The 25,771-nt window shown below is 34.3% G+C and overlaps 1 protein-coding gene across 2 annotated transcripts in view; it reads left to right on the top strand.

Annotated features, from left to right (window-relative positions):
- The window catches only part of LOC150094669 (regulating synaptic membrane exocytosis protein 2-like), a 358,944-nt gene that overhangs the window by 306,288 nt on the left and 26,885 nt on the right, over nt 1–25,771 (top strand). The window contains exon 18 of one of the 2 annotated variants that reach the window (XM_090410907.1): nt 14,801–14,945. The exons of the other annotated variant lie outside the window; for it this stretch is intronic. Within the exon in view, the coding sequence (XP_090267033.1) occupies nt 14,801–14,945 (145 nt within the window). The remainder of the gene's footprint in view (nt 1–14,800; nt 14,946–25,771) is intronic. 2 annotated transcript variants of the gene reach the window in all.

Below are 25,771 nucleotides of genomic sequence, written 5' to 3'. Positions count from 1 at the left end.
ATCAGCGAGAGAAAGTCACTTATGTATAGAGAACACCATCCACCATTACATGCAGTGAACGACAAACACAGATTTCTTCAAACATTCCCATAACAGGTGCCTAGAAGTGAATGATGTAGATAAGATCTGAATTGGATCTTGAGTGAAATTCATACTGGTAATTACTGACTGGCTGGCAGTTCCACGTGATGTTGACTCTTGATTACCATTTCCATTACTTTAGAAAGCACCGAGACGAGAGTAACAAATCGATAGTTTCATGAGAGTTTATCTCCTTTCTTTGAAATGGTCTGTATGCAGACTTGCTTTCGTGCTATGGATTGGATTCAAGATGAGTAAAGTATAGTAGATATTATACTCATTTGGCAGAATATAAATAATAAAGGAGAGTGTCAAATCAGAAGTGCATCTCTTATGTACAACTGGAGAAAATAGGGAAATACCAGCAGAATAAGAAACCCTTTTGGTTGTTCGAGATTCTTCTGATGTCACTCTGGTAGAAGACCACGGGAGGCCTGTGGTGCAATATCTCTGAGAGCGTTGGAAGAGAAATGGGTGCCAAGAAGTCAGCAGTGCCATTAGCTGTTGTTGCAATAGTGCAATCTGGTTTAAAGAGAAGGCATGACTGGCGTTTATATGGGTGGTGTGTGTGTGTGTGTGTGTGTGTGTGTGTGTGTGTGTGTGTGTGTGTGTGTGTGTGTGTGTGTGTGTACGTGTGTGTGTCTTGGACTGCCTTCACACACTTCTTGGATAATCTTAGCTTGGATATTGGATGGAAATTTGAATGAAGTGGGAAGCAAGGGCCCATCCATTGTTTCCCATGATCACACAATATTCTGACCACGAGAAAGAGGAGTCGAAGCTCCAAAAAGCCTTATCACTGAGCTTGATGTAATGCAGAGGGAAGGACGTTCCACTTGAGATGAAACTTGTATGAGATTATGGTCTGAGTTATCGACAGGAAAACTGATCTCAGCAGTATACATGGAGGGAGAACTGGATAAGAAAAAAAAATCGAGAGTGCTCGATGAGGGGATCGGTATGTTTGGTATTCTGGTTGGCAGATGAACAACTCGTTTTAGGTCATTGCTTACAGCGAATATAACTTCTCTTACAAAAGGAAGCCAGATGGAATGGTGAATATTAAAGTCACCAAGGAAGTTACTTCAATGTCTGGATAAAAAAAATAAAAAAAGACAGACTGCTTTTCAAAATCAGGTTAACAGAGAAGCTAGCAATGAATGATGGATAATGAAGCAAGGCAATTTTGATGCAGAGTATATCAAAAAGAAGGGTCTAGATTCTTTAGCAGAAAATAGCATACTGCATAAAGGTACATGTGTTATATCATTATGGTAAATGGTATAAGTTGGACAGTTGATGTAGACTGTGGTTGTTGTAACTGAAATGTGTGGTTCGATCAAAAATAGATATCAGTTTAGGAGGTGGTGGTACATAATTTCAAATAGTGTTTATGCCAGGAATATTGATGAAGTAGATGGGGAAGGTTTTTGTTTAGATTTATAATAAGGTTTTCAGTTTTTGTAAAATATTTGATAAGGCTGTTTGAGTTTTAAATGTTTGGTAACGTTTTTTGAGTTTTTTATATTCTATTTTTAGATTGTTGGAAGTTTCTTTCTTTTTTAACCAAAGTAGTCCTATACATATTTGCGTTTACTGACGTTGTGGCATTTCACAGAGACGAAAAAAAAACAGCAGGAAGAGACATACAGTGAGGGTGGAGATATCTTAGAAATACTGCCCACACATACACAGAGCTTCCAGGCATGTCATAACACGGTCTCTCGAGACAGTGTTATGGCATAACTCCAAAGACCACCATCTAGCCTTCCTCCATGCTCAATTTGGAAGTGTAGAGTGAAGCAAAATTAATTATACACCAGGTGATTGGGAAGCCTCCCAACGCATCGTCCTCAGATTTAGTCTTATGTGCTATCCGACCCACTTCACTGTTGTAGCCTCGAAAATGGGAAAGTCCTCGGAAGGAACTCTACAGTATGTTTGCCATGCCAATGAAATATCACTTACACTGAATATTTGAAGAGTGGGGAGAAACAGACCCCGGAACCTCTTCTCCGAGGCCAAAATATGGCATCAGTCACTACACGTCTTCAATAAGCAAGGTGGTGCGTGTGTGTTACAACGATGAAAGTCATCTACTACATCTTGGATCTAGCTGGCATTTTCTCCAATTAAGAAGATATTCTATAAAAGAGTAAATGATTGACGACATAGCAAGAGTCCTCTAGTGGAAATGAGACACTAGTTAAATGAGGCGCTGGCATGGTCGAAGTGATATACTGCCTTTACTAAGTCCATTATAGCTCATATAAGGTACTACAGTAGTATTGTTGTTATGCTAATTTTTAATAAATACTTCAGAATACTTTATGAATTAATAATAACAATTATTGTACTTACAGGCCTGTTTAGGCAGATCGACTTTCCCAATGGCCATTCGTAACACAGTTTTAGGAAAATTTGGTTAGTCTTTTGCCTAAATATATATTGTTTGTGTGTTTTCTCGTTGTCCATTTTAAGGAACAAGAACCCGAGTTTCCGAGAAGAAAAATTCCGCCATTTCAGTACGAAGACCGGATAATTCACATTCGACTGAAAAAAGTAGATACAGATTATTTAACACCTAGATGGGAATTCGAACCAAGACCGTTTCAACAAACGTGCTTTCTCGAAACTGACTGAGCTAGGAGGCTCATATTTTATGAAGTAATCTATTATATTCATGAGAAATGATTACAAGCGGGTAGGCCTATCATGGATATCAAATTTTGGATGGAGAGCGGTTACACTCTGCAACCAACAAGCTATCAATTCGAATTTTACAATGGATATGGATACTTTGTGAACAGTGGTAAATGAATTTGATTTCAGAGTAATAATTTCAAGTGAAACTACCGCCCTGCTTATTGGAAGCTCAAGTGTCTTGAAAAAAAGTTTCGAGAACAGGACTAACAGATTATTAAACTCTTAGCCAACCCATGCACTGGTATTAATGTGCTATAGGCTAAGAGCCTTTCTTAGGAGGAGGGGCGGGTTCACATGAAGCACTCTAATCAGCTTGGACCTTTGGATAATGTTATCTAATTGACACTACGGCGGAGGTATTTTCATAAACTCTCGCTATCCAATCTCTGTAGTGGTAGAGGTCTTTATCCTTAGCCAGCTAGATCTCTCGGTTTAAATCCTTTAGATTTAAGGAAAAATTTGAGTTCATCGAATAATTTTGAATATGGCAGAAATACATTTGAAATGACCATCCTATGATACAGAGGGCAATGGACACTTTATTGTAATGTACAGGAGTATCTAAATAGAAAGCACATATTTGAGCAGTTAATATAAGGGCTGTACTGAAGCAGATTTCTATAGAGATGGCAATGCTTTCTTCCAAAAACAACAGCAAGCCTGACAGCAAACCTTTTGGGCACGCACACCATTTATGCACCTTTATTTCAATAACGATAACCTTTATTTCACGCCACTTCAAGCTTCCAATAAATATGATTGTCGTAGCAGCACAGAAAGCGGCAAAAATTATCTATTGCCTACAATAAATAACAGTTTGAATATTGCAGAAATACATTCGAAATGACCATCAAACGGAAATTCATACGATGAATTTACAGTTCGTTTACTAACAAAGAGCATATGACATCATTTGGAAAACATTCAAATGGCTAAAAGTAGGATTAACGTTCTGGTTTCCCGGATGGCTTACTTTTTTTTTTGTAATGAATTTAATATTTAAAATCTTCCATTGTATTTCGCTCTATGAAAGATGCAACTGCCCTGTACAGTGCAGCTCTTGAGTCTTATCTACTTGTATACTGTATTTCCTCATATTCTCTGTATTCTTATTTCGCTTATTCTATTAATTTTTCTATTCTTTCCTCTAGAATATAAAATTTGCCCGCATGATTTTGTATCATGGAACAAAGCATCAGCGATTTGTTTTAATTAATTAATTTATTTATTTATTATTTTATTTATTTATATATTGAGTACTGTGAAAACTATTCCCAATTGAAAAACTCCCAATAATCACTACTGTGTTCCACTACAGTAGCTGACGCTTTATAAGACGCTTGGACATGAGCAGGATCTGTTGCTACTGGAAATAATAATAAGTCAACAGAAGGGCAAGTAACTGGCATAGAGGTTTTCAGACATACTTGACAACAGGGAAAGTAGATTACAATGACATGAGATACATCTGAATATAATTCCCACCTGGTCGAGCAGCAAGCGAGAACAGAAGATTTTTGGTGTCAATGAATGGGAATACTATGGATCAGAATAAATAATAATGTTCTTATAATGTTCATACTTATGTATGCCAAGCGATGCGAGCACATAACAATAAAACATACTACACAGAACGTTGAACTAAAAAGTATCACCATTCGACACAGCCACAGACTCCTATTTCATATCTTTCATTAACAATAATAGGTACATGCAAGAAGAGTACAAAACGCATCAAAAGTCAATAAATACCAAGTCCGACTACTATTATACACTATAAAAGCCATAATTAAAGATCACTGCATTTCTGAATTGTAGTACTTTTTTATAGCAATCAACATTCAAGCAGGTCCACATTCGCCGTTATTAGTTGTTCAACAGTGTTGTTATTCACTATTTAATGATGTTTACCGATATTATAATAATTATGGTTTTTGAAAGTAAATATTTTAATTGAAACATTCTGAAAAAATATCTTTTAGTTTATCGTTCGTTAATTTTTTTATATCAATTTCGCATACGAAAATTCGTAAAACTTATAAAATGTCGGTACCGTATGAGTCATTACTTTACAGGTCGGCTGCAAACGAGAAGTAGCTAGGATTCTAAGCACGGTTTTCGAATTATTGGTTACATGAAAATTCATCGAAAAGGCAATTCATCGAAAGAAAATTCGTCGAAAATGCAATTCAGCGAAACAACAATTCAAAAAAATTTTTAAATTTTCGATAATGTTATGATAAAAGTGATTCATTTAGAACAAAAACTGAACCATGCAGACAGGGTAATGGCAACTTCTTGTAATGGCAACCTACTAATTCCTTAAGTCAGAGAGTTTTTGTAATACAGTACATAATTTGGACACGTTATTTCTTTGTCGCCCCGAATATAGCTGAACTGAAAACTGGTTCGACATTTTCTTGTAAAAGTTTCAAATAGCGAATCTGAGTAAAATTCATTCCATAATTGCTGTATTGAAGTCGCATATTACTACTAGCAACAACAATAATAATAGAGCCTGCCTAGTTCAATCGGTATAAACGAAGCCGTTTAGTTAGCAAGACTTGGGAATCCCATTTACGACGCGCATAATTTTTATCAGTCCTGTTCAGCTAAAGGTAAGTTAGCAGGCATAATACGGAGATGGCTGGGCTTTTCCCCCCGGAAACAGGCAAATTAGTCCCATGAACAGACATGAAACAGTTATCGGACAAGAAAGACTATAAGAAACTATAGTGTTCTAAATGGAATTGCTAACTCACTCTGCACGGTTCTAAATGTTTTTGTTCTAAATGGATCACTTTTCTCATAACATTTTCGAAAATTTAAAATTTTCGGTGAATTGTTTTTTCGATGAATTTTCGTTCGATGAATTGCCTTTTCGATGAACTCTCTGGATACCGAATTTTTTAACCGCTACCCCAGCCAGGATATAAGGTACGATAATTTTACAATTTTTCATGGGTGATATTCGCATAAAAAGTTTCAAAACTAAGAACGTAGAACAAAATGGTTGTATTACCATTTTGTTCTGCGTTCTAAGGCTACTTCACTCTTCTTCTTCTTCATGTAGCTTCCTCAGTGAGAGGGTGCAGCACCATGTCCTTCCAGTTCTCTCTGTTGGTGGCTTTCCTTTTTGTTTCTGTATAGCCATGTGATCCTGTCCATCATAACATGGCTATACATGGCAAACGAAGGACATGACTATATATCAAGTCCTTCGTTTTTTGCCTCTTGATCCTTTTCCCATAATTTTTTCTTCTAAAACTGTTAGTATCCTCTGTCCTGCTGAACCTCTCAGTACATGTCCTGCCAATCTCATCTTTCTCTGGATCATTTCCTGTAATAAAGATCTCTGTGTTCTCATTCTCTGTAGGACATCTGTATTTGTCACATGTTCTGTCCATGGGATTTTCAGAGCTCTCCTATAGCACCATATTTCAAAGGCCATTATCCGTTGCCTTACTCTCTTCTTGAATATCCAGGTCTCACTTCCATATGTGAAAATTGGCCACACTAATGTTCGTATCATTCTTTTCTTTGTTTCGATACTCACAGAACTTCTGAGCAGACCTTTAATTTTCCAGAATGCATCTTTAGCTATGGCTGTTCTTATTTTTATTTCTTTATCTTGCTTTCCATCTGCAGTAAAGTAGGTGCCTAAATATTTGTATTCTGTTGTATGTTCAATTTTCATACTGTTTATGAATATTTCTGGCTCGGATCTGCTTTCTTTTGAGATTTTCATATATATATATATATATATATATATATATATATATATATATTTGCATTAATATCTAATCCAAATTCTTTACCTACTTCAGTTAGTAGCTGCAGTAATTTGATTAATTTGTTTCTGTTTTCTGCTATTAGAATGGTCTCATCAGCATTTCTAAGATTGTTGTATTTTATACCATTGATACTAATTCCTGTTTTTTTGTTTTTCAATCTTTTTCATCACTGTCTCAGTATAGATATTAAATGGATTTGGTGAAAGGATACAACCTTGTCTAACTCCTCTTTTTATTTTCACTTCAGAAGTCTCACAGTTAAACAGCTGCATTTTCTGTTTGGTGCAAATCATTTTTACAATCTTAAGTACATGATCTTCTATGTCGAATTTATCTAATATATTGAACATTTTATTATGTTTTACCCGGTCAAAAGCCTTCTGAAAGTCTATGAAGCATATGTAAATGTTTCTATTTCTTTCAAGTGATCTTTCTATTAGTATTTTTAGTTCCAGGTTAGCATTAATGGTTCCCATTCCTCTTCTGAAGCCTTTCTGTTGTTTACTCAATTCACCGCTTATGGCTTTTTAAATTTGTTTGTTAACGATGGTTAAAATAATTTTAGATGCATGGGATATTAGGCTCACAGTTCTGTAATCCTCACAATTTTGTGCATTATGTTTCTTTTTCTTTGGAATTGGTATGCAGATAGATGTTGTAAAACTTCAGGTAATGGTATTATTTTATAGATGTCCTGAATGGATTCCACTAAATAGTTGTTATTATTGCCAGTCAAAGCTTTCATCAGCTCAGTTGGAATATTACCACAGCCAGGAGATTTATTATTAGGAAGATTCTTAATTACATGTTCTACCTCCTTTCTTGTGGGTAGAGTGGTATCTGTTGTTACGTTTAACTTAAGGTGTCATGAATCATCTAACATGTTACCATTATCCCCAACTTCCATTTATCTTTTCCTTATCAATGAGTATGTTTTCATCTTTGTTCTTGATGTTATTAGACTGTGTACGTTTTGTTTTTCCATTAAGTTCTTTCACTTTCAGGAATGCTTCTCTGGTTTTGTTTCTATTTTGTAATTCTTCTATCTCAGTGCACTGCCTATTTATCCAGTTTTCTTTCAATCTTTTACATAACTGTTTGATTCTTTTATCCAAAGTTTTGTGTTAACTTTTCTTCTTCATTTGCTCCTCTTTTCCATGTTCTTCTTTCATTAATAAGGTTGATTACCTCTTGAGTTATCCATGGTTTTTTTCTTTCTTCTTTTATTGATGTGATTTTAGCAAATGTGCAGACAGCAGTTCTGAAATATTTTCATTAAATTTTGATTTTATTATCGGATTGTGTACCATTTACAGATCCCATTTTAGGTGTTGACTTCTTTTAAATTTTATTGATTTCAAGCAAATATTCATCTTCATTAAGACCAGTCTATGATCAGATCCACAGTCAGCACTTGCACCTTTTGAGTTCCGTATTCCATTAAAGTAACGTTACTCACTACAATATAGTCTAATTGATTTTTGTATCTTCCATTCGGACTTTCCCATGTGTATCTTACTCTTGGTTTTTGCTCAAAATAACTGTTAGTTATGGTGAGATTGTGCTTGTTACAGAAATCAATCAGCTTTTGTCCTCTCTCATTCCGAATTCCTAGTGCAAATGCGCCCACGTGTGTAGATGTTCTCTCTGATCCAACTTTTGCGTTCTAGTCACCCATAGCACAAATAACTCGATCTTTCTTGCCTCCGACTCCCTTTATACACCATTCTATTTCATCATACATGATATCTATTTCTGCTTCCTCATTCTGTTCTGTAGGAGCATATATTTGAATGATCAGCATATCTCTACTTCACTCGCAAATGTTATTTAAACTAAGAGAACGGTTAAAATTATTCACAAAAGAAATACAATAAACGTAACCTGTCAGACAACAGTAGAACTACAAATCTTTCTTCATTTATTCTATTTTATCTTCTAACAGAATTTTCTGAACCTTTTGGTTCGAGTTGATCCAATTTTATACTCAGAAATGTAATGTAATGTAATCTGTATATTTTTCCTGCTCATCTTTTTAATAAGAAGATCGGTCTATTTTATTTTATTTTTTTACTCGATGCACAATCGTTATTGTCTGTTTTTTTTTTTTTTTTTTTTTTTTTTTACGTTATGTTAAAAAAATGTCAGTTATGTCAGTTTTATGTTTTACTTATTTATTTTGCTTAATATTAGGACGGGAACATTTTTTTCCTTGACTTTTTTTAATAAAACTTAATCCAGATTAATTTTGAAAATAAGTAATTGTTGTAATTCAGTGATTTCCACTTATGTTCAATATTTGTTATAGGACGTTAATTACGAAGGTAAATTTGACCGCGTCAGCAAAGGCGTAGGGTTCTATGGAACTGCACTAATAAACTATGTTAATAAGTAATACCTATTGAAAATTAAGATATAATAAAATATTTTATGTAAGAAATTTTACATTTCTTCATTTATTCTATTTTATATTTTAACAGAATTTTCTGAACCTTTTAGTTAGCGTTGATCCAATTTTATACTCAGAAATGTAGTCAACAGGCCTGAATTTCGGAAACCCCCCCTGATTAAAATTCTCAAACTAGTTTAAAATACCAGAAGAATTAAAATAAGAGGGAAAAAAAAGAAATTATAACTGTTTATCATCCCTTTTCCTTAAGATGTGACGAGCGTAAAGTCCGAAACTGTAATGGGATGTTAGTTTAAACTCACCATAAGTTTAACCATAGAATATGTGATCCGCATTAACATGTGTGGAACAGTAAAATAAAGGAATCACGACTTAACGGTATTTTTCCCTAATTTTTATTCTATTATTTTAAAATAATTTGCTATCAGAGGGTAGTTCCAGAAATTCTAGCTTCCTGAATACTATTTTATTATTTATTCTATTTTATATTTTTTAATTTCATTTAATATATTTTATGCATATAAAAGTTTTAAAACGTAAAAAAAAGATTTATCCGCTAAAAAGATTACAAAAATCTGAAATGCACTTCAGTTATATTTTAAAATGTATAAAACTTTTGAACTTCCGAACATACTCACTGCAACCATTTTCAAAATGAATAATTATTCCTTATTAATTACCCTTCCAATTGAAATATTGTTAAATGAAATTATGAGAATATAAAAACTCCTTACACTGATACATTGCTTAATACTTATTAAATTAAGTAATGTTTCTGAAAGATGTAATAGAGTGAAATGTATATTAATTCAGTAAAGAACTGTCGGTTATGCATTATATATAACCTTTTTGTGATTATATATATAATGAATAATCGTCTTCGAGAATTCGTTTTTATTGATGTAATATATTATCTATCTAACGAGAATTTCAGGATGAAAATATTACGAAAGTAATCTTAATATTTACTGATGTTATCCTGAGTATAAATTCTACATTATGAATAAATCAATGTATTACAAAAATAAAAGTGTGGTTTAAGCATGCATGTATTCCCTTTCCTTTGTCCTCTATCGCCTTTGTGCGTGAAGTCTTGTAAAAGTGAAGCTCAAGTTGAAGTGTCAATACACTGAATAATACAACTGCTTAATTGCGTTAAAATTTCGGTTGTGTATGTGCGTGCGTGAGTGCGCGCGTGCATGTGTGTGTGTGTGTGTGTGTGTGTGTGTGTGTGTGTGTGTGTGTGTGTGTGTGTGTGTGTGTGTGTGTGTGTGTGTGTGTGGATGTGGGTGTGTTTTATGTATCAGATATTAGCGTGCTGACTTATAATAGTTTTTGTAATTCCTAAATAATCGTTATTCATGTGATAGAAATGGTTTTCCGGAACTAAGTACAGACTTTTTGGAAAGGGAGGAGAAAAAAATAGAGTATTCGACAGTTCAACCAATAAACAGAATTTTAAGATTTTTTTTTTAAAGATGGAAGCTTAAAAATATTAGCCAAATATTTTAGATGTAATAAGTTAAAATTCCATATCCACCATAATTAACAATGATTATGCGAAAATATGTACTTCAGAAGCTGTATAGGCATGCCTGCGTGTATTTCAGTTTCCATCGCTGATTACATAAATGTTCACTATCGAGAACATCAGTGTAGAAAAGTAATTTAATTTGTTTTCAGATATATTTCGAATTTCTAATAATCAGTATTGCATATGAAGTCTTGAATTCCTGTGCTTTGCTTTTCTAAGTTAAATATTATAATTTTTATAAAATACTTAAAAGGCACAACTTTACTGAACTTTAATAACTTAATTATTTATTTTTAATCTATTACATTCATGTGTTAATTATCTTAATAAAACTTCAGTTTTATCAAACTCTTATAATATAAAGCTTGGATGTATGAAATTTTAATTCGAATTCGTTTTTCAAGAGCAAAAGCATTTAACACTGAAAAAGGCATAATTTCAATGTCTATATTATTTTGCGTACATTATGTAAATTGTTCTTTATATATAATATGAAATCACAAAGTCACGTTAATAATAATTAGAATTAAAAAAATAATAATTCGTAACTTATGAGTTAACTGACAAAAGTGTATAAGTGAATAATAATAAGTCTAGTAATGTGAAACTTGTTATTAATTTACAACGAATAACTGAAACAAAGTTATTTTATCTTTAAGTTGCGAAATATATTACTTCGATTATCAATATTGAAAATTTTTGATCAAATTAGGAAATCTGAAGTTCTGAATCAGGAGATGAATGGAGCAAATAGGTGAATTTAGAATTAATAGTGAAATTAATTAAACAATTAAAATTTGTTTATGATTTTATATAGATATTACTTCTAAGAACAACACCAGGCGATATTAATAAAGAGGTGCAAATGAACTGAAATTCTGAATACTGTAATTTCTATAATCAGCAGTCATTTTAAAATTAATATCTAATTAACGTGACTTGGTGAATTTGATCTACATGAGAATCTCTTGATTATGATTAAAATGAACGAGCTATTTGTAATTAAAAGTGGATTTTCATGTGATGCACGATTAATAGCTGCATGAGTGTGCATTATATGTGTTTTTAGCATGCGCATGATGGTTGTATGTATGTATGTATATGCAAATGGTCATAATTCCCAGTGGGACCAACGCTGGTGTGCAGTGGTGTGATCGTTTCTTTCCTTCCCCTTTTCCTTTCCTTTCCCTATCGTTTTACCATTAAGGACATAAAAAGCGTTTAGGTTTCCGTCGCAACCGAGCGTCCACTTTCAGTGTTCAACGCAGCGAAGAAATCCTTCCTGATGAGGTGCGACACCTGCTGAAGACATCCAGTAGCGTTTCCTCGGATGGAGAGGGCAGCATGAGTGGTGACAGCTTAATGTAAGTTGGTGATTATCCTCCCCATCCTTCCCAACCCCTACCTGTGTGGGGTGAGGGGATGTTGATATCTAAGCGATATGTAGTGTTAAGATTAATATGTTAAGGTATAGTGTTATTATGTTTATTTTATCGGTTTGCTTAGAGTTTAGTTGCTTTGTTCTTTCTTAATTGTTTATTTTTTGGTCATGGATGTAGAACATTTCCTTTGGTTATTCGGTGGCATCACGTGCTGTTATGATTTGATTCCCAGTAAAAACTTTCTGTAATTATGGTTTCCTGTAGGAACACACACACACACACACACACACACACACACACACACACACACACACACACACACACACACACACACACACACACACACACCATTGATTAAGGATTAACGACTGTATCTAATTAAACTACCTAAAATTTCTAATCTCTAATATTCAAGATTCACTATGAAATATTATTAACTACGGAAGATTGCCTGCCAATCTGTAAACCTTTCCGTAAGTAGAATATTCCTATGCACTTAACCACCACCATACAGAAGATAAACACAGACTGCGATATTCATATATACAGAAATCTGTCGAACATTAATAAAATAGTAAAACATTCTTTTCCAATGGTGAGAGATCACGCTAATATATCTCCGCATTACCTTACAACTCCAGTTCTGTTTCAAATCGACTACATATTCTAAATAAAGAAAAATGCTTGTCTAAGATAAATCTCTGGCTAAAAATAATTTCTTTTTAAATATTTTTCCTTGTTCTAAGGAAAACTGAAAATTATCTTTAGCCATGATAATAAAAATAAAGCTAACTGAATGAGCTACACTAGTTATTTAGCTAGCATTATTAATGGACCTTAATTGTAAACGGGCTGCTTTACAGTCTTTAACAACGAATGAATCTCATCGTATTTTAAACATAAATGTTTTACTAGAATAAACAAGTCCTTGCCAGAGACGACTCGCTTTGAATGAGAAAATCATATGTAATTTCGTTTACTCATAACTACAGTATAATGTAGTAATTCTGTATCTCCAGTGTGCATACCCCATTTCTGATTCAGTACATAGTAAGCAGTCATTTCTGAAGAGGGAGAGACAACTGACAACATAAGCTGCTCGGTAGTAGCGCACATTCTCGATTCCGTTTTTGTCCATTTTTTCGAAAAAAAAAAGAGTTCCGCGAAGAAAACTTCCTTCGCCTCCATATAAAGCTGGCACTCTGATTAGTCAAATTAACATAAAATATCATCTCTTGTAAAATCTCATCTCATAAAATATCATAACATAAAATATAATCTCTGAAAGTATTCTACCTTGAGTTTCTCAAACATAAAGGCCCTTTCTTTGAAACAATCTACGAATGGTCCTGAGAAGAGGAAAAGACATTTTAACTCAGTAATAAAAACATATCAAATACCAAAAAAAAATATTACCCAGAGTAACACTTGTGAAATTCCCCTCAAACTGAAAAACGAACAGGAAGAATATAGCAGACCTGCGTAAATGTTTTAAAAGATGGTTTGATAAAAATAATATCAAAACAAGCTTGTGACAAAAATTATATTCCTCTTTGTTCCTCCGTGTTTTATTCCTCTGTGCTATATGAATGATCGATATCATGAAATGTTTCGGAGTAAAAATGTTTCTACTTTGGAAGAAGCAGCGTGCCTACAGTATTAGAGAAAGTTTTGCAGCTAATAACAAAATAATTCAGCAGCTTAGGAAATAGGGTTCATTACTTTCATCCTCAAAAGGTTTAGAGAAACGGATATGCAAAATTTAAAAATTGCGCTCTTGAAGAGTAACTAACCAACTCGAAGCTCCTTAACTGATGACTTGAATGACGTGTCTCATGGAACAGTAAGATATGAAGCGTGATGAAAAATCCAAGTTTCCAGCAGGAAACACTCTGCTAAATCATATGAACCTGGCCTTCAGTTCAGTCATCTTCAGCTGAAAATTCTTTATAAATGTTCCTCGCTTTCTATACAATACAAAAACACAGGTCTCTTCACAAAGGACAAATGTTGTATTGTGACGTTTGCAAGTGACTTACGGAGAAGCCGGATTTTAAGTCCGGGAAGATTGTACGCGGAGGCTAGTAAAATCTCTGCTTCTGCACAAAAGAGTCATTTTGAAATCCACTATGGTACAGGTTTAGGTGAGCATCTTTAGGTTGAAGATGATTTTCATTCACTATGTTGCACCATCATATTGCTTGATGGAAGGCTTGATGGCAAAAAAAAATACAGTCTGACGCTCAGTTCCTAGCTTATCCTATCCTTAACCCTCCGTTTTACATAAAATAAAGAATAAATTCTTTAGTCTTAATTTTCTGAATTTTTAAAATGAAAATAACACTTAATCTAAGCATGTCTGCATTCTGCTCAAATTTCTGCATTTAATTACACTTTGCCTAAATACAGTACACGTCGTTATGCACACATTTTCTTGCATTGTGCATTCAATAAATCATTTACTTTATATTAGGAAACAATTATGTGTGTGTGCGTGTGTGTGTGTGTGTGTGTGTGTGTGTGTGTGTGTGTGTGTGTGTGTGTGTGTGTGTGTGTGTGTGTGTGTGTGTGTGTGTGTGTGTGTGTACATAATCCATATTTCATTATATCTAGATGGTTCGGATGACCATCACTATACAGTACGTACGGGAGTTTCAAGCATCCTAAACCAAGAGAAATTAAAAAATGCATACAAAAATTGACCAAGCCTCACGGTTCATGCACTCTAACACAGCCGTGCAATCCATATTCATTTAATTTTCAAATCTATTAATTCCAATCTGATTCCTAAGTGCTTATTTTCAGCAGCCACCATTTCGTTTGAGAGACCTACTCGATCATTTGCTGAAACTCATAATCTGAAGTGAAATGGTATTTTTCTTTTCCATTCCAGAAGGCAAGGGTAGGAAACCTAGGTCTAGTGGTATTCAGCGTAGCCAAGAAGTGTACCACCTACCACCTAGTGGACTTTTAATGAACCATACTAGACAGATGTCTACGAGTGATAATATGGACAATAATCATGGTGACATTTCCCTGTAAGTAACAGTCTATGGAAGGGTGATGGAGAAGCACATATTCCGTTTTGAGGGAAAACATAATTAACGCCATATATTCTGTTGATTTTATCAATCTGAAAACTGATTATACACTGAAAAACATTTATTATGTCTCAAACTGTTCCCAGTTTTAATTACCTAACTGAAAGTTTAAATTTTCGGTACTGTAGAGAACAATTGAGAAGGAAGAATTAATCAACAGCAAGAACGTTTTTGAAATAAAATAGTGCATTCAGTTCGTAGTTTGTTATTTCTTGGCTGCTGTAGACCGAGTACATTTTAATGTCCTGCAGCATTAAATTTTACTACGATTAATTGTTCTGCATGTTTACATAAAATAGTCTGATTTAAAATCAAACCGAGATGAACTCACAAATTTTAACAGTACACCTAATATTAAAAATTGAAATAAAATCATTCACCCAGAGTAAGGAAGAACAAATCGAATATTTAAGCGGTCATGCGTTTTGTGAAATACCTAATAAAATAGATCATTATTGTAATAATGTGCGGCAGCAGTAATTCATTCCTGACTAGAATGCGTCAATTGCTTCATTTAAATTAAATTCATGGGACCATGTAATTTGCACATCAAATACTGATAAGTAATAATGAAACATTGATGAGATATATATTGGTGGGATCACTACTCCTGCTTTTCTATAATACCATACACGAGAGACAAATCGACCTATAAAATATTAGCATTATGAATGAGCAGAGAGATTTGTAGGGAAAAAACTTGTTAAAATCAGATTCTAACACATTTGAACTCATTTAACAAACCTGAATTCTGTTCATTACGCACTGGTAGGTATTACGTGCTTATAATATTCAAATGTAATATAATTAGGAAAATGCAAATGACACGGCGAAGTGCACTTCAGTGATGTTTTAATATAGGTGGTGAAACTCTACTAAAAGTATAAATACCGTAATGATAAAATTCATAATTTATTTAGAAAGGAGTTTCTATTGCAAACAATTAGCCGTAAAGCGGTAGAAAATAATAATAAAGAATTGATTTATTATTACAGCATTACATCTCTCGTATTCAATAATGTTATTATCATCAGCAACGCCACTGATTTCTTCAGGCTTCACCTCATAAGGATCGTATCGTTATCGCAATTATTCGATTCGATTCGCATAGTTCTGTTCATCACGCACTGGTAGGTATTACTTTCTTATAGCAAAAAAAAATTAAATTTAGAAAATATCTTCTAAAAAGATCACGTGTAAAAACGAGAAATATAAGAAATGAGCTATATTACAAATTTTAAAGAAATCGGTATTATCCTGTAGATGTAGGCGTATGAAAGAAACATTTTCCTGAAAACCCACCCGCTTTTCTTATTTTAATCCGATTGTGCCAAAACCCTAGATATTTCAAAGCAATGTACACATACAAAACGTTACATTCCAAATTTTGTCGAAATCAGCCGAACAAAAACATTCTTACTTCAGCCGGGGCATCGTCAGTGGAGGACCCCCATCTTACACAACTCCTCTTAATATTTTGTGATGAAATTACTAGGGTAACTTAAGCGATTTAATACCGACTATATAGATTCTAATCCATACTTGGTAGAAATCAACTCAGCGATGTAACCTATATAGGTGAGTGTAGAAGAGAATCTCTTCTGTACAAATAAATAGCAACTTTTTCAGTCTTCTTATGTGCGCTTCAACTTCAGTCAGACTATTCGAGAATGTTGAACGACGCAATCCATAAATTTCTGAGGGGAGGAGAAAAAAATCCTTTCCTATACCTTTTCTTTATTTTGAACAAATTGTATTGAAATTCTCAGAACAAAAGAGACTGCCTTCCAAATATGGTTGAAAATTGTATGCCAACTGTAGATATCTTTAAGAGGAAAAACATTCTGCCTCCATTTTGGCCTACTTATGCTGAAATTCTCAAAAGATCTTATAAAAATGAGAATGAATATAAATGAATATATTTCAAATGATGAAATCGATTTATTCATGATTAGTAGAGGTGCATACAGAGGGAAGAAGAGAAATAGGACTCTTTCTGACAATTTTTTTGATATTTTAAATGTGTTCGAATAACATGCTTAGTTGAAGTTTTATAACCCCATTTATCGCGTATGTTGCATAAATTTAAACGATTCACCTTTAATTGAAAAACACTTATAAAGTCGCCTTATGCACTATGTAGATTCGAATCCAGATCTTTCCACTCAATGAGGAATCTCGCATCCGCTTTCAGTGAGGCTATGCTACTGAGGCACTAAACTAAATCGGTAGTTCTCTTAAATATAAGACCGTCTCAACTATTTTTAGTTAGAAATATGAACACAGACATTTTTCTTTTATATGAATGTAATTATGATTCCTTTGTTCATAAGATAAGTAGCAGTGGTATGAAGTACATGAATACGAAGAGCTCTGTGGGAGACACTGAAGCGAACATTAGCAAAGTTGTATTCCAACCAAGTCTTGCTTAACAGCTCCGGTCTTGAAAATAGCGTCCAGGTTATCCGAAATGCATATCGTCTTATACATACCGGCCACTAAATTAGAAACTTTTATGCAGATACATGTAACGTCACTTACGCAGCGTGTATGTGAAATACTTGGTCAAGTGCATCACCACGTGTTCTAGGCAACTAGTTAAGAATGCTTCTGGTCAGTAATAGTCAATAGTATTAATTGCAATGGGAAAAATAAAGGATCCTTCAGAGTTCGATATGGGCTTATTGTGGGTTCCCGTCTTCTGGAACAGCAGAGCTCACTGGCTTCTCAAAAGGTGAGATATCCCGAGTGTTGAATCGGTGGAAAAATAACTCACATCGCTTGTCTAAGATTCATAACTGGGGTCCTACGACAGTCTGTCGTAGGACTACACTTCTCGACGATATCGCCGTCGAGAAGGCTTGTATGGATAAACAGAACTACATATATGCAGTAGTTGACCGAATCATTTAATGAAGGCTGTTCTCGACCCATATCTCACCGATCTATGCGCAGGGAATTGAAGAGGATAGGTATTGGCAGTCGCATGCCAATACGTAAAATAAACGTTTCTAATTCAAAGACGGTATCTGTAGGAGAAAGCACAACTCTTCAAAGGCTGTATTCTCCCAAGTAATTATTTCTTCCTTCCTTCCTTTCTGATTTACTCTTAAGCGTAGAACCGCCCTGTGCCATGCAAGTATTCGAAACCAAATCCGGTGGAAAAGGGTGTTAATTCTTATTCCCGAGGTCTCCTATATTTGTTTGTTTCTATCATGTTTTCTTCGACCGGTTTGCCTGTTTTGAGGAACGAAAAACCCGAGATTCCAAGAGAAAAAAAAAACCATCTCCATATGAAACCGGTTAACTCACCATTTGATTGAAAACACCTGATAAAGGTTCCTCGCGTCATAAACGGAATTTAAACCTTGGTCTTTCCAACCAAAGGGCTCGTATAAACCAACTGAGCTACGGAGGCTTTTAAGTAATGTATTACATACACCAAAAATTAGTCTTTGCAAGTCTCTCTCTCTCATAGCGCATTTACCCATTGACTGCAAAGACCCGAATTTTAACCTGAAACCTTTGTAAGAGCTCTTCAACTGACGGTAAATTATTTAAATTTATGTAATATATATGCTATAAGCGGGACCGGAAAAGTCATCACCTAAGCATCCATTTCAAACACTGTGAAAATAAGAATAATAAAAAAAAAGCCGCCAGGAAGAAGTGTTCTTTTCTCTTCTCTCCTCTCCTGCGCGATTAGTCCACATTAATATATATATATATATAATCATTAAATTAAAAAAAAAAAAACTACACTGGGAATTTTAGTGTTGAATATAAAAATTTCGAACCGACCGTTAATATAATATTAACGGTTCGAATAAATTCTTTAATAGCAAGAAATTCTGTCGTAGAGAAGAATATTCAGCGAGATTCAAATGATAATACGCTAACTGCAGACCTGGATGGCCGAGCGGTTAGCGTATCCGCTCTCCAGCCAAAGGCTGCGGGTTTGATTGCCGGCGTGGGCATGGATGTTCGTGATTGTCTGTGCAAATACTAGTGGTGGTGGCGGGCGGTAGATGGCGTTGGTATAGTTGCGGTTAGTTATAGTTGGTGGAGACAAAGAGATGGAGAGTAGGTGTCCTCCCTCGATGAGCCTTTGGACTGTAATAATAATAATAAAATCTGGAAAGTATTATATTTGAGTGTTTTTAAATTGGTTTAGCACTAAACTCTTCAACTTAAATTATGAATGACTACACTCATTTTTACTTTTAATAGTTACAAAGAGCAACAATAAAAGTGTTTATAAATCAGAAAGAGATAAAATCGCAGAAAAATGGCGTTAAAAATAGGGATCAAATTCACAGTGTTTCAGCAAAATTAGTCCATCTAATATGTGCATGGCTTTTGTTTGGTCGTAAGCGTTGCTTGATGTTCACGCATGCTCAAATGGTGTATCACTTTCATTTACAAGTGTACTTCACCAATCTGAACACATTTCCATGTTCTTTACTTGCATACTTAATAGTTTTTCACCTGTTTTCCTACCTTGTCACTGATATCTTTTTTCCCCCAGTACACCCATTGTTCACGTCCTTAGTATGTTCTTCTTACTTATTTACCCCCTCATTCCTTCTGAAGTGTCTGTGATATGTCACACTGTCCTTCCCGGATTTTCCCTAAATGTTTGATCCTAACATTTTCATTCCCTATGCTGTTCTTCTATTCGAAGGCTATTAGACTTCTACCGAATACTTGGTGTCATGTTTCTATTGGATTACATTTGTGTGAAGTAAAGAAATGAATTTCTTGCTTTAGTTTTAAAGAAACAGGATTTATGGCACTACAGAATTTCCTCAGTTCTGTACGCTATGAAGACTTTATGAAGTTTAAATGAAGTGTACTGAACCAAATCCTTAATAAGTGTCTTGTTTCAAAAATGTTAATTTCATTATTTCTGCATCATATAATTAACAATAAGGAATTCATTATAAAATCATATAAGGCTATTATTAATTTTATTTTCATTTCCAAAATTGAAATTCTTAATTCTAGTTAAGCTTCATATTGACTTTGTGGTAGCACTACTCTTAATATGATGCAATGAGGAAAACTAAATAATCTCTAATCTGAAATAATAATTTCGAGTAGAAAAATCAAGAATATCGTTTTGAGAGTGTTTCGGTGAGAAATAACAAGGAACTCGGGTATTCTTATTAGGTCCTCGTAGTAGTTATAGTCTGAAAGAAATCAAGTGTGATGATTGCTTTTACCGACGACAAGTAGCCTGTGTTGTCATTTATACGTATATGACGGAAGGTTAAACATAGCCAATAGTCATTCGAGCAACGATGATAACAGCCGTGATATAGTGGGAAAACTGAAAAAGGTACGCATATTCGACAAAATTTCTGACAACATAAAAACTTTCACTTTGTTTTCACATTCACTTTGTTCAACAATTCGGATAATACCATCGCTAATGGATCTGTCATGAATACAGAATTTCTACTGATGTCGTTATCTCAAAATTAAATAAATCAATAAAAAATAATGCATAAATAAAGTACTGTAAACGGTACTGAAACGGCGTTTATATCTGAAATGATTTTAAACCTTCAAATGTGGACATACTAAGTGACTGTGTCATAAAAATTCATTAATCACCAACAGCACTTATTGAGGATTTCGAGAACTTTGTTAATGAAAAGGGACAGTTGAAAACCACAGAATTATGTTTTAATCAATGATATATGCAAAAGGAATCTGGTGTACATTAAGGGTCACAGAAGATCAATGATTGTTTGATGACAGCCTCTGTTCGAATGACTATTACTACCGTTAAAATAAATATAAGAATTTATTTTTTATATTCGTTTAACTTATAACTTTTGATAGGTATTAATTAAAGCGCGAACATTTTCTTATAGCATTCTACTGAACCTGTAGTAATACCAGATGCGGTTTTATTTGACAGACCCTGTCATTAGGCACTATTTTGAGCATTTCTTTGCCTTATTAAGGAAATAAAAGTACTTAAGTATTTAATTTCAATTGTGCATATAAAATTTAAATAAGAAGGAAACTGGGAAGTATGTGTATACAAATATGTTACACATGAATGAGTATTTATATACCGTAGTTAGCTTGTTCCAAAGATTGCATCCCCCCTCAACGAAGATATAAATCCGTGGACATGCTTTCTTGTGAAACATCAGTATACCAAATGAGATTTATTGTTAATTTTGTCGAATTTTAGCACTGTGTTAAGTTTTAAAGCTAGTTGCCAACGCTAGTATATTAGTATTAATTTAAAGATAATTTAAAGAAAGGTAAGACATCCTTATGACACAAGCAATAATAGTTAGCTCGGCCACCTGGCACGGACCTGGCTGGATGGTAGCTAGCGTATCCGCTCTCAAATAAATGTGCAGTCGAATTCCACTGTGGGCATGGATGTTTTGTGAATGCCTTTAGGTGATACATTTCATGATCACCTAAAGGGTGAAGCTACTATATTGCTTATTGATAGTAACTGAAAAAGTTTCATGTCTGACCCGAGATGGCTGAAAAAGAGTTTCATATTGGCCTGAAGAGCAGGATTACAGGAGTATCCTACAAATGGTACCAATGATATAATATAGGCTAACAGCCTTTCATGGTGTTACGGATGTAGAATGTAATATGAGTCCATTTGAATAAGATATAAATGCTATATATTAATGAAAATAAAATCTCGCCTATGATATATGCCCAGAATCACTACATACTACAAGCTGCTTTACTTTTGAATATAAATAATGAAGTAAGATAGAAATAATGGCACCAAAAGTTATGGAAATTAGTTTTTCCTGCATATGTTTTGTTGTTAAGTTCCACAGCTACAACAAAAAGTTGTAACTATCAAAATGCAAAACTCAAACTGAACAGCAATAATTGATTGAATGCGCCTTGGGCAATTCCATAAAGCTATTATTACTAGATTCATTTCATATATATACACAATAAAATGAATTGATAAAGTATGCATTGCACTATATACCAAGTCCTTTTTTTTGATATATTCAAACTAAACTTTCTGGTAGTTTGCACACATTAAGAGTAACTAAGTATATGAGTTTAGATTTTGCTGGCTTCATCTGGAATTAAGTATTTTACAAATGCTTTTTAGTGAACCAAGTCTTATATCATCATAGTAAAAGAAACCAACACATGATAATTTATACATCTAGATATTTAGTTAAAAACTTGATGATGATGTGCCATAAAATCTGTTTCCATATCTAACGTTATGTTAGTACAAAATTCACTATTGTGTCTGTTTACATAAAATGCTCGTTTACTTAACTGTATTATGTGTGTTCTGGTAGCATGGCCTGTGAGCTGCCCAATGTTAGCATGACACTGTAAAATTATGGTGATGGTTGGTGTTCCCTTTTTTAAAAAAAATTGCTTCCTGTCTGATGTGGCAATCTGGTGTTGTGTTATTGTATTAGACTTCTGCATGCATTTATATGATGGTATTGCTGGTGGTGTAGTAGATGGATTCACATTTCCCCTTTGTGTTCAAACCCTGTTTTATTTTTATTTTACAAACTATATTATATTCTAATATAATAAAATTTAAAATACTCATACATTAAAGTTTTGAATAAATAAAATATTTGATGATATCCGCTAATTTAATGAAATGTTTAATTAAAGCTATTAAATTAATATTATTGCATTATGTTTCAACTTATTAATGTTTTTCAAATATGTATAACCTATTATATATGGTGATTTATTTATAGAGGTATGTATTTATTATATAAGTAAATTGTATGATTTCGTGTCAATAATCGCTCATTTGTCAGCCAAAGCAGAAAACAGCTACTTCACAAAACTTAGTTGTTCCATTCTTATCGAAACAAAAATGAACAGCCCTACACAAGTGCATATCATTTAAAATGTCAAATATGCGACGGTATCATCTGCTGTGTCTGTTAAATTTGTATATGCTGAAAACATGAAAGTCAAAACAGAAACGTCACAAATAGATGTGCATTTGCAATACATTTACAGGAAGTTTTGTTCATAGTTTGTGTGCATAAGAGCACACAAACTATGAACAAAAAAAAGCAGAACCGCAAAATAAACAAAATAAATGAAAACTTGAAATGTCTGAAACTTGAAATGAAACCTCAGGACGAAAATCTCATTTTTGTTGAGACTAAGACAATTCACTTAGCAATTCATAACCGTTAAACATACAAGTAGAATGCAAAAGTGAGCACAGAGAAAAATATAATATGAATAAAAATATGAGCATTCAGGATATTCAAAGCATTCTCTGCATATCTAAATCATAGAAGTCGCTAAAAGTACATAAAATGCATCTCAAATTGCGTATTTTGTTAAAACAAACGTAAGGGATGATAGAGCCACATCTGCTCATTTTGCAAATAATTCCAAGTCCATTTATTCCTGGAGTACTTTTGCACGCGTTTGGTGGGATCACCAAAAACACGAAATTTCTCGATTTTGTCCAATAGACGAAAGTTCTACTAAGTGATAAATTCTATTTCATTTGTTTCATTCCAACCTATTACAAAAAGTCGCGAAAAAAGAAGCGACATTTCCCCCCTTAGACTGGAAGGGTATGGGTTACTAGACACCAGAAATCATAACCAGTTTGACATTAAATGAGATAATTCAACTAAAAAAACCAAGCTAGCAATAACATCCAAGAAAGTGTTAATAGTAAGCCTGTGTATCCGATTTGAGACTAAATTAGCAATAAAATATTTGATCAGTGATCAGAAGTAATCATTCATATCAGTCTTTCTCATTTGTGACCTATAAGTGAACCAATGGCAACAATGACAGAATAATATTAAAAATAAAGCTCTAGAAAATAACTTGATATATGTAGTATGCACTTGGACTCGTATCTCAATAATTGTAAGAAAGAATGAGTAACTGCTAGAGGAACGACGGATATATTATGAGTCATGAAAATAAAGTTTTGTGAAATGCGAAGAGGTCCGCATAATTTCTACAACATAGTCTAAAGGAAATTATTTCAGCAAAACGAAAAAATCTACACAGAAATTTCGTATGAATTAAACTGCAATATGTATTCGGCAAAAGTTACAAATTTCCTAAGGACGTAGTTGAGGACTTAAAAACTATGCGGAAAGACATTTCAATATGGAATATGTCCACCCCGAACTGCGATGCAGTTCTCACAACATCATACCATGATTAGCACCGAGTAATTCAGGAGTTCTTAAGGCAAACTGACCCACTCCTCCAGAGAAAGGATAAGGTGTTTATAGTTTTCTGGAGGGGAATTTCGAGAGCAGCAATGCGTCTAACTATTGTGCCCCAAACGTGTTGTATGGGATTGAGATCTAGGGAGCGTGCTGGCCACTATATTCGATTAATATCCTCGGTCTCCAGAAGTATCTCCACGGTTCTGTACGATGTGGTGTGACATTGTTATCCATAAAATGAATTCTTCACCTACAGCACCACGGAACGACCACACATCACGTTAAAGAACTTCGTTGCAATATCGTTCCTCAGTCATATTCCCTTTTCCCAGCACTTGTAGCTCGGCGTCCATTAAGTATGGTGTGAACAGAAACCACAGCACCGCCGTATCAATCCCTTTCAATAACATTCTCGCGATGATAAGCAGTACCACTCTAAAGCCAGATCAACTGTCATCTGGAATCGGAGGAAAAACTAAAAAGACTCTCACCTGCAGAGTAGATTTGCCCACTGATATCTTGCACAATTTTTAATGATGCCAAAAACCACTGAAAACGTGCATTACGATCAGCTGTGGATAAATGGACGCAGACTACAGCCCTTCGTGCGTATAGGACGATCTGTCGCAGACGTCTTGCCACAGTTTGTTGAGATAATCGCGTTCCTGTTCTTGAATGGACCCGAAGTTGCAAACTGACCTGCCGTGTTGCGTCGATTACGTTTTTCTGTTATAACCAAAAATCTGTCTTCTTGTTTCATGGTAGAGCGAGGGCGACCTCTTGGCAATCGTCTGGAACATATTCCATTGGTTTGTAACGCTGCCCAGAGCCTGAATACAATGCTATGTGAAATTCCAATCTCTCTGGCAATATCAGACACCTTCCTTCAAACACAATTCGCTTAGAGCATTCGTTTACAAAATGGTCACGTGGCATCACCCATCTTGAGTTGGGTGATACCACGTGACCATTTTGCGCGTGATTCGAAAATTTCAATGTGTACCCGCTTTCTACTCGATTGTCACAAGCTGGTTCGTCTGAATTTGAGGTTGTAGTCTTCAAAAATAGTGTTCGTGTTTAGCGTTTGGACAGAGTATATATATATATATATATATATATATATTTTTTTTTTTTTTTTTTTTTTTTTTATGTTGAGCTGATACACATATACAGTACTGTTCAATGCTCATATACAGTACTGTTCAATACTATACAGTACTGTTCAATACAAAATACTGAGAACGTTCGTTTTTGATAAATATCCATGACTGTTTTTGTTACTGCTGCAGTGACCATTTTGCTTCTTTGTTCAGTGGCGTTTCTGATGTCTTCCTTGAAGCTTATCTGAGGAATATATTAGACGGCGGTGGTTTCGGGATATGTTCAGTACTCATAGCTAACGCGGGTAACGTTTGAACCGTTTATGTGTACGGGAATATATACATAAACAGTATATAAAAAGATATACATAACTGCATTTTTTTCCTGTTTAACGTGTAGAGACGAGTACACGCGGCCACGGATAACCATCGCATGCCCCCTCTTTAATCTTTT

This window comes from Typopeltis vanoorti, chromosome 21 (assembly GCF_054136105.1).
Source record: "Typopeltis vanoorti isolate ZY-2024b chromosome 21, IOZ_Tvanoo_1.0, whole genome shotgun sequence".
NCBI lineage: Eukaryota > Metazoa > Arthropoda > Arachnida > Uropygi > Thelyphonidae > Typopeltis > Typopeltis vanoorti.
The sequence above is the reverse complement of the archived record's forward strand: the minus strand, read 5'-3'. Positions and strand labels throughout refer to the sequence as shown.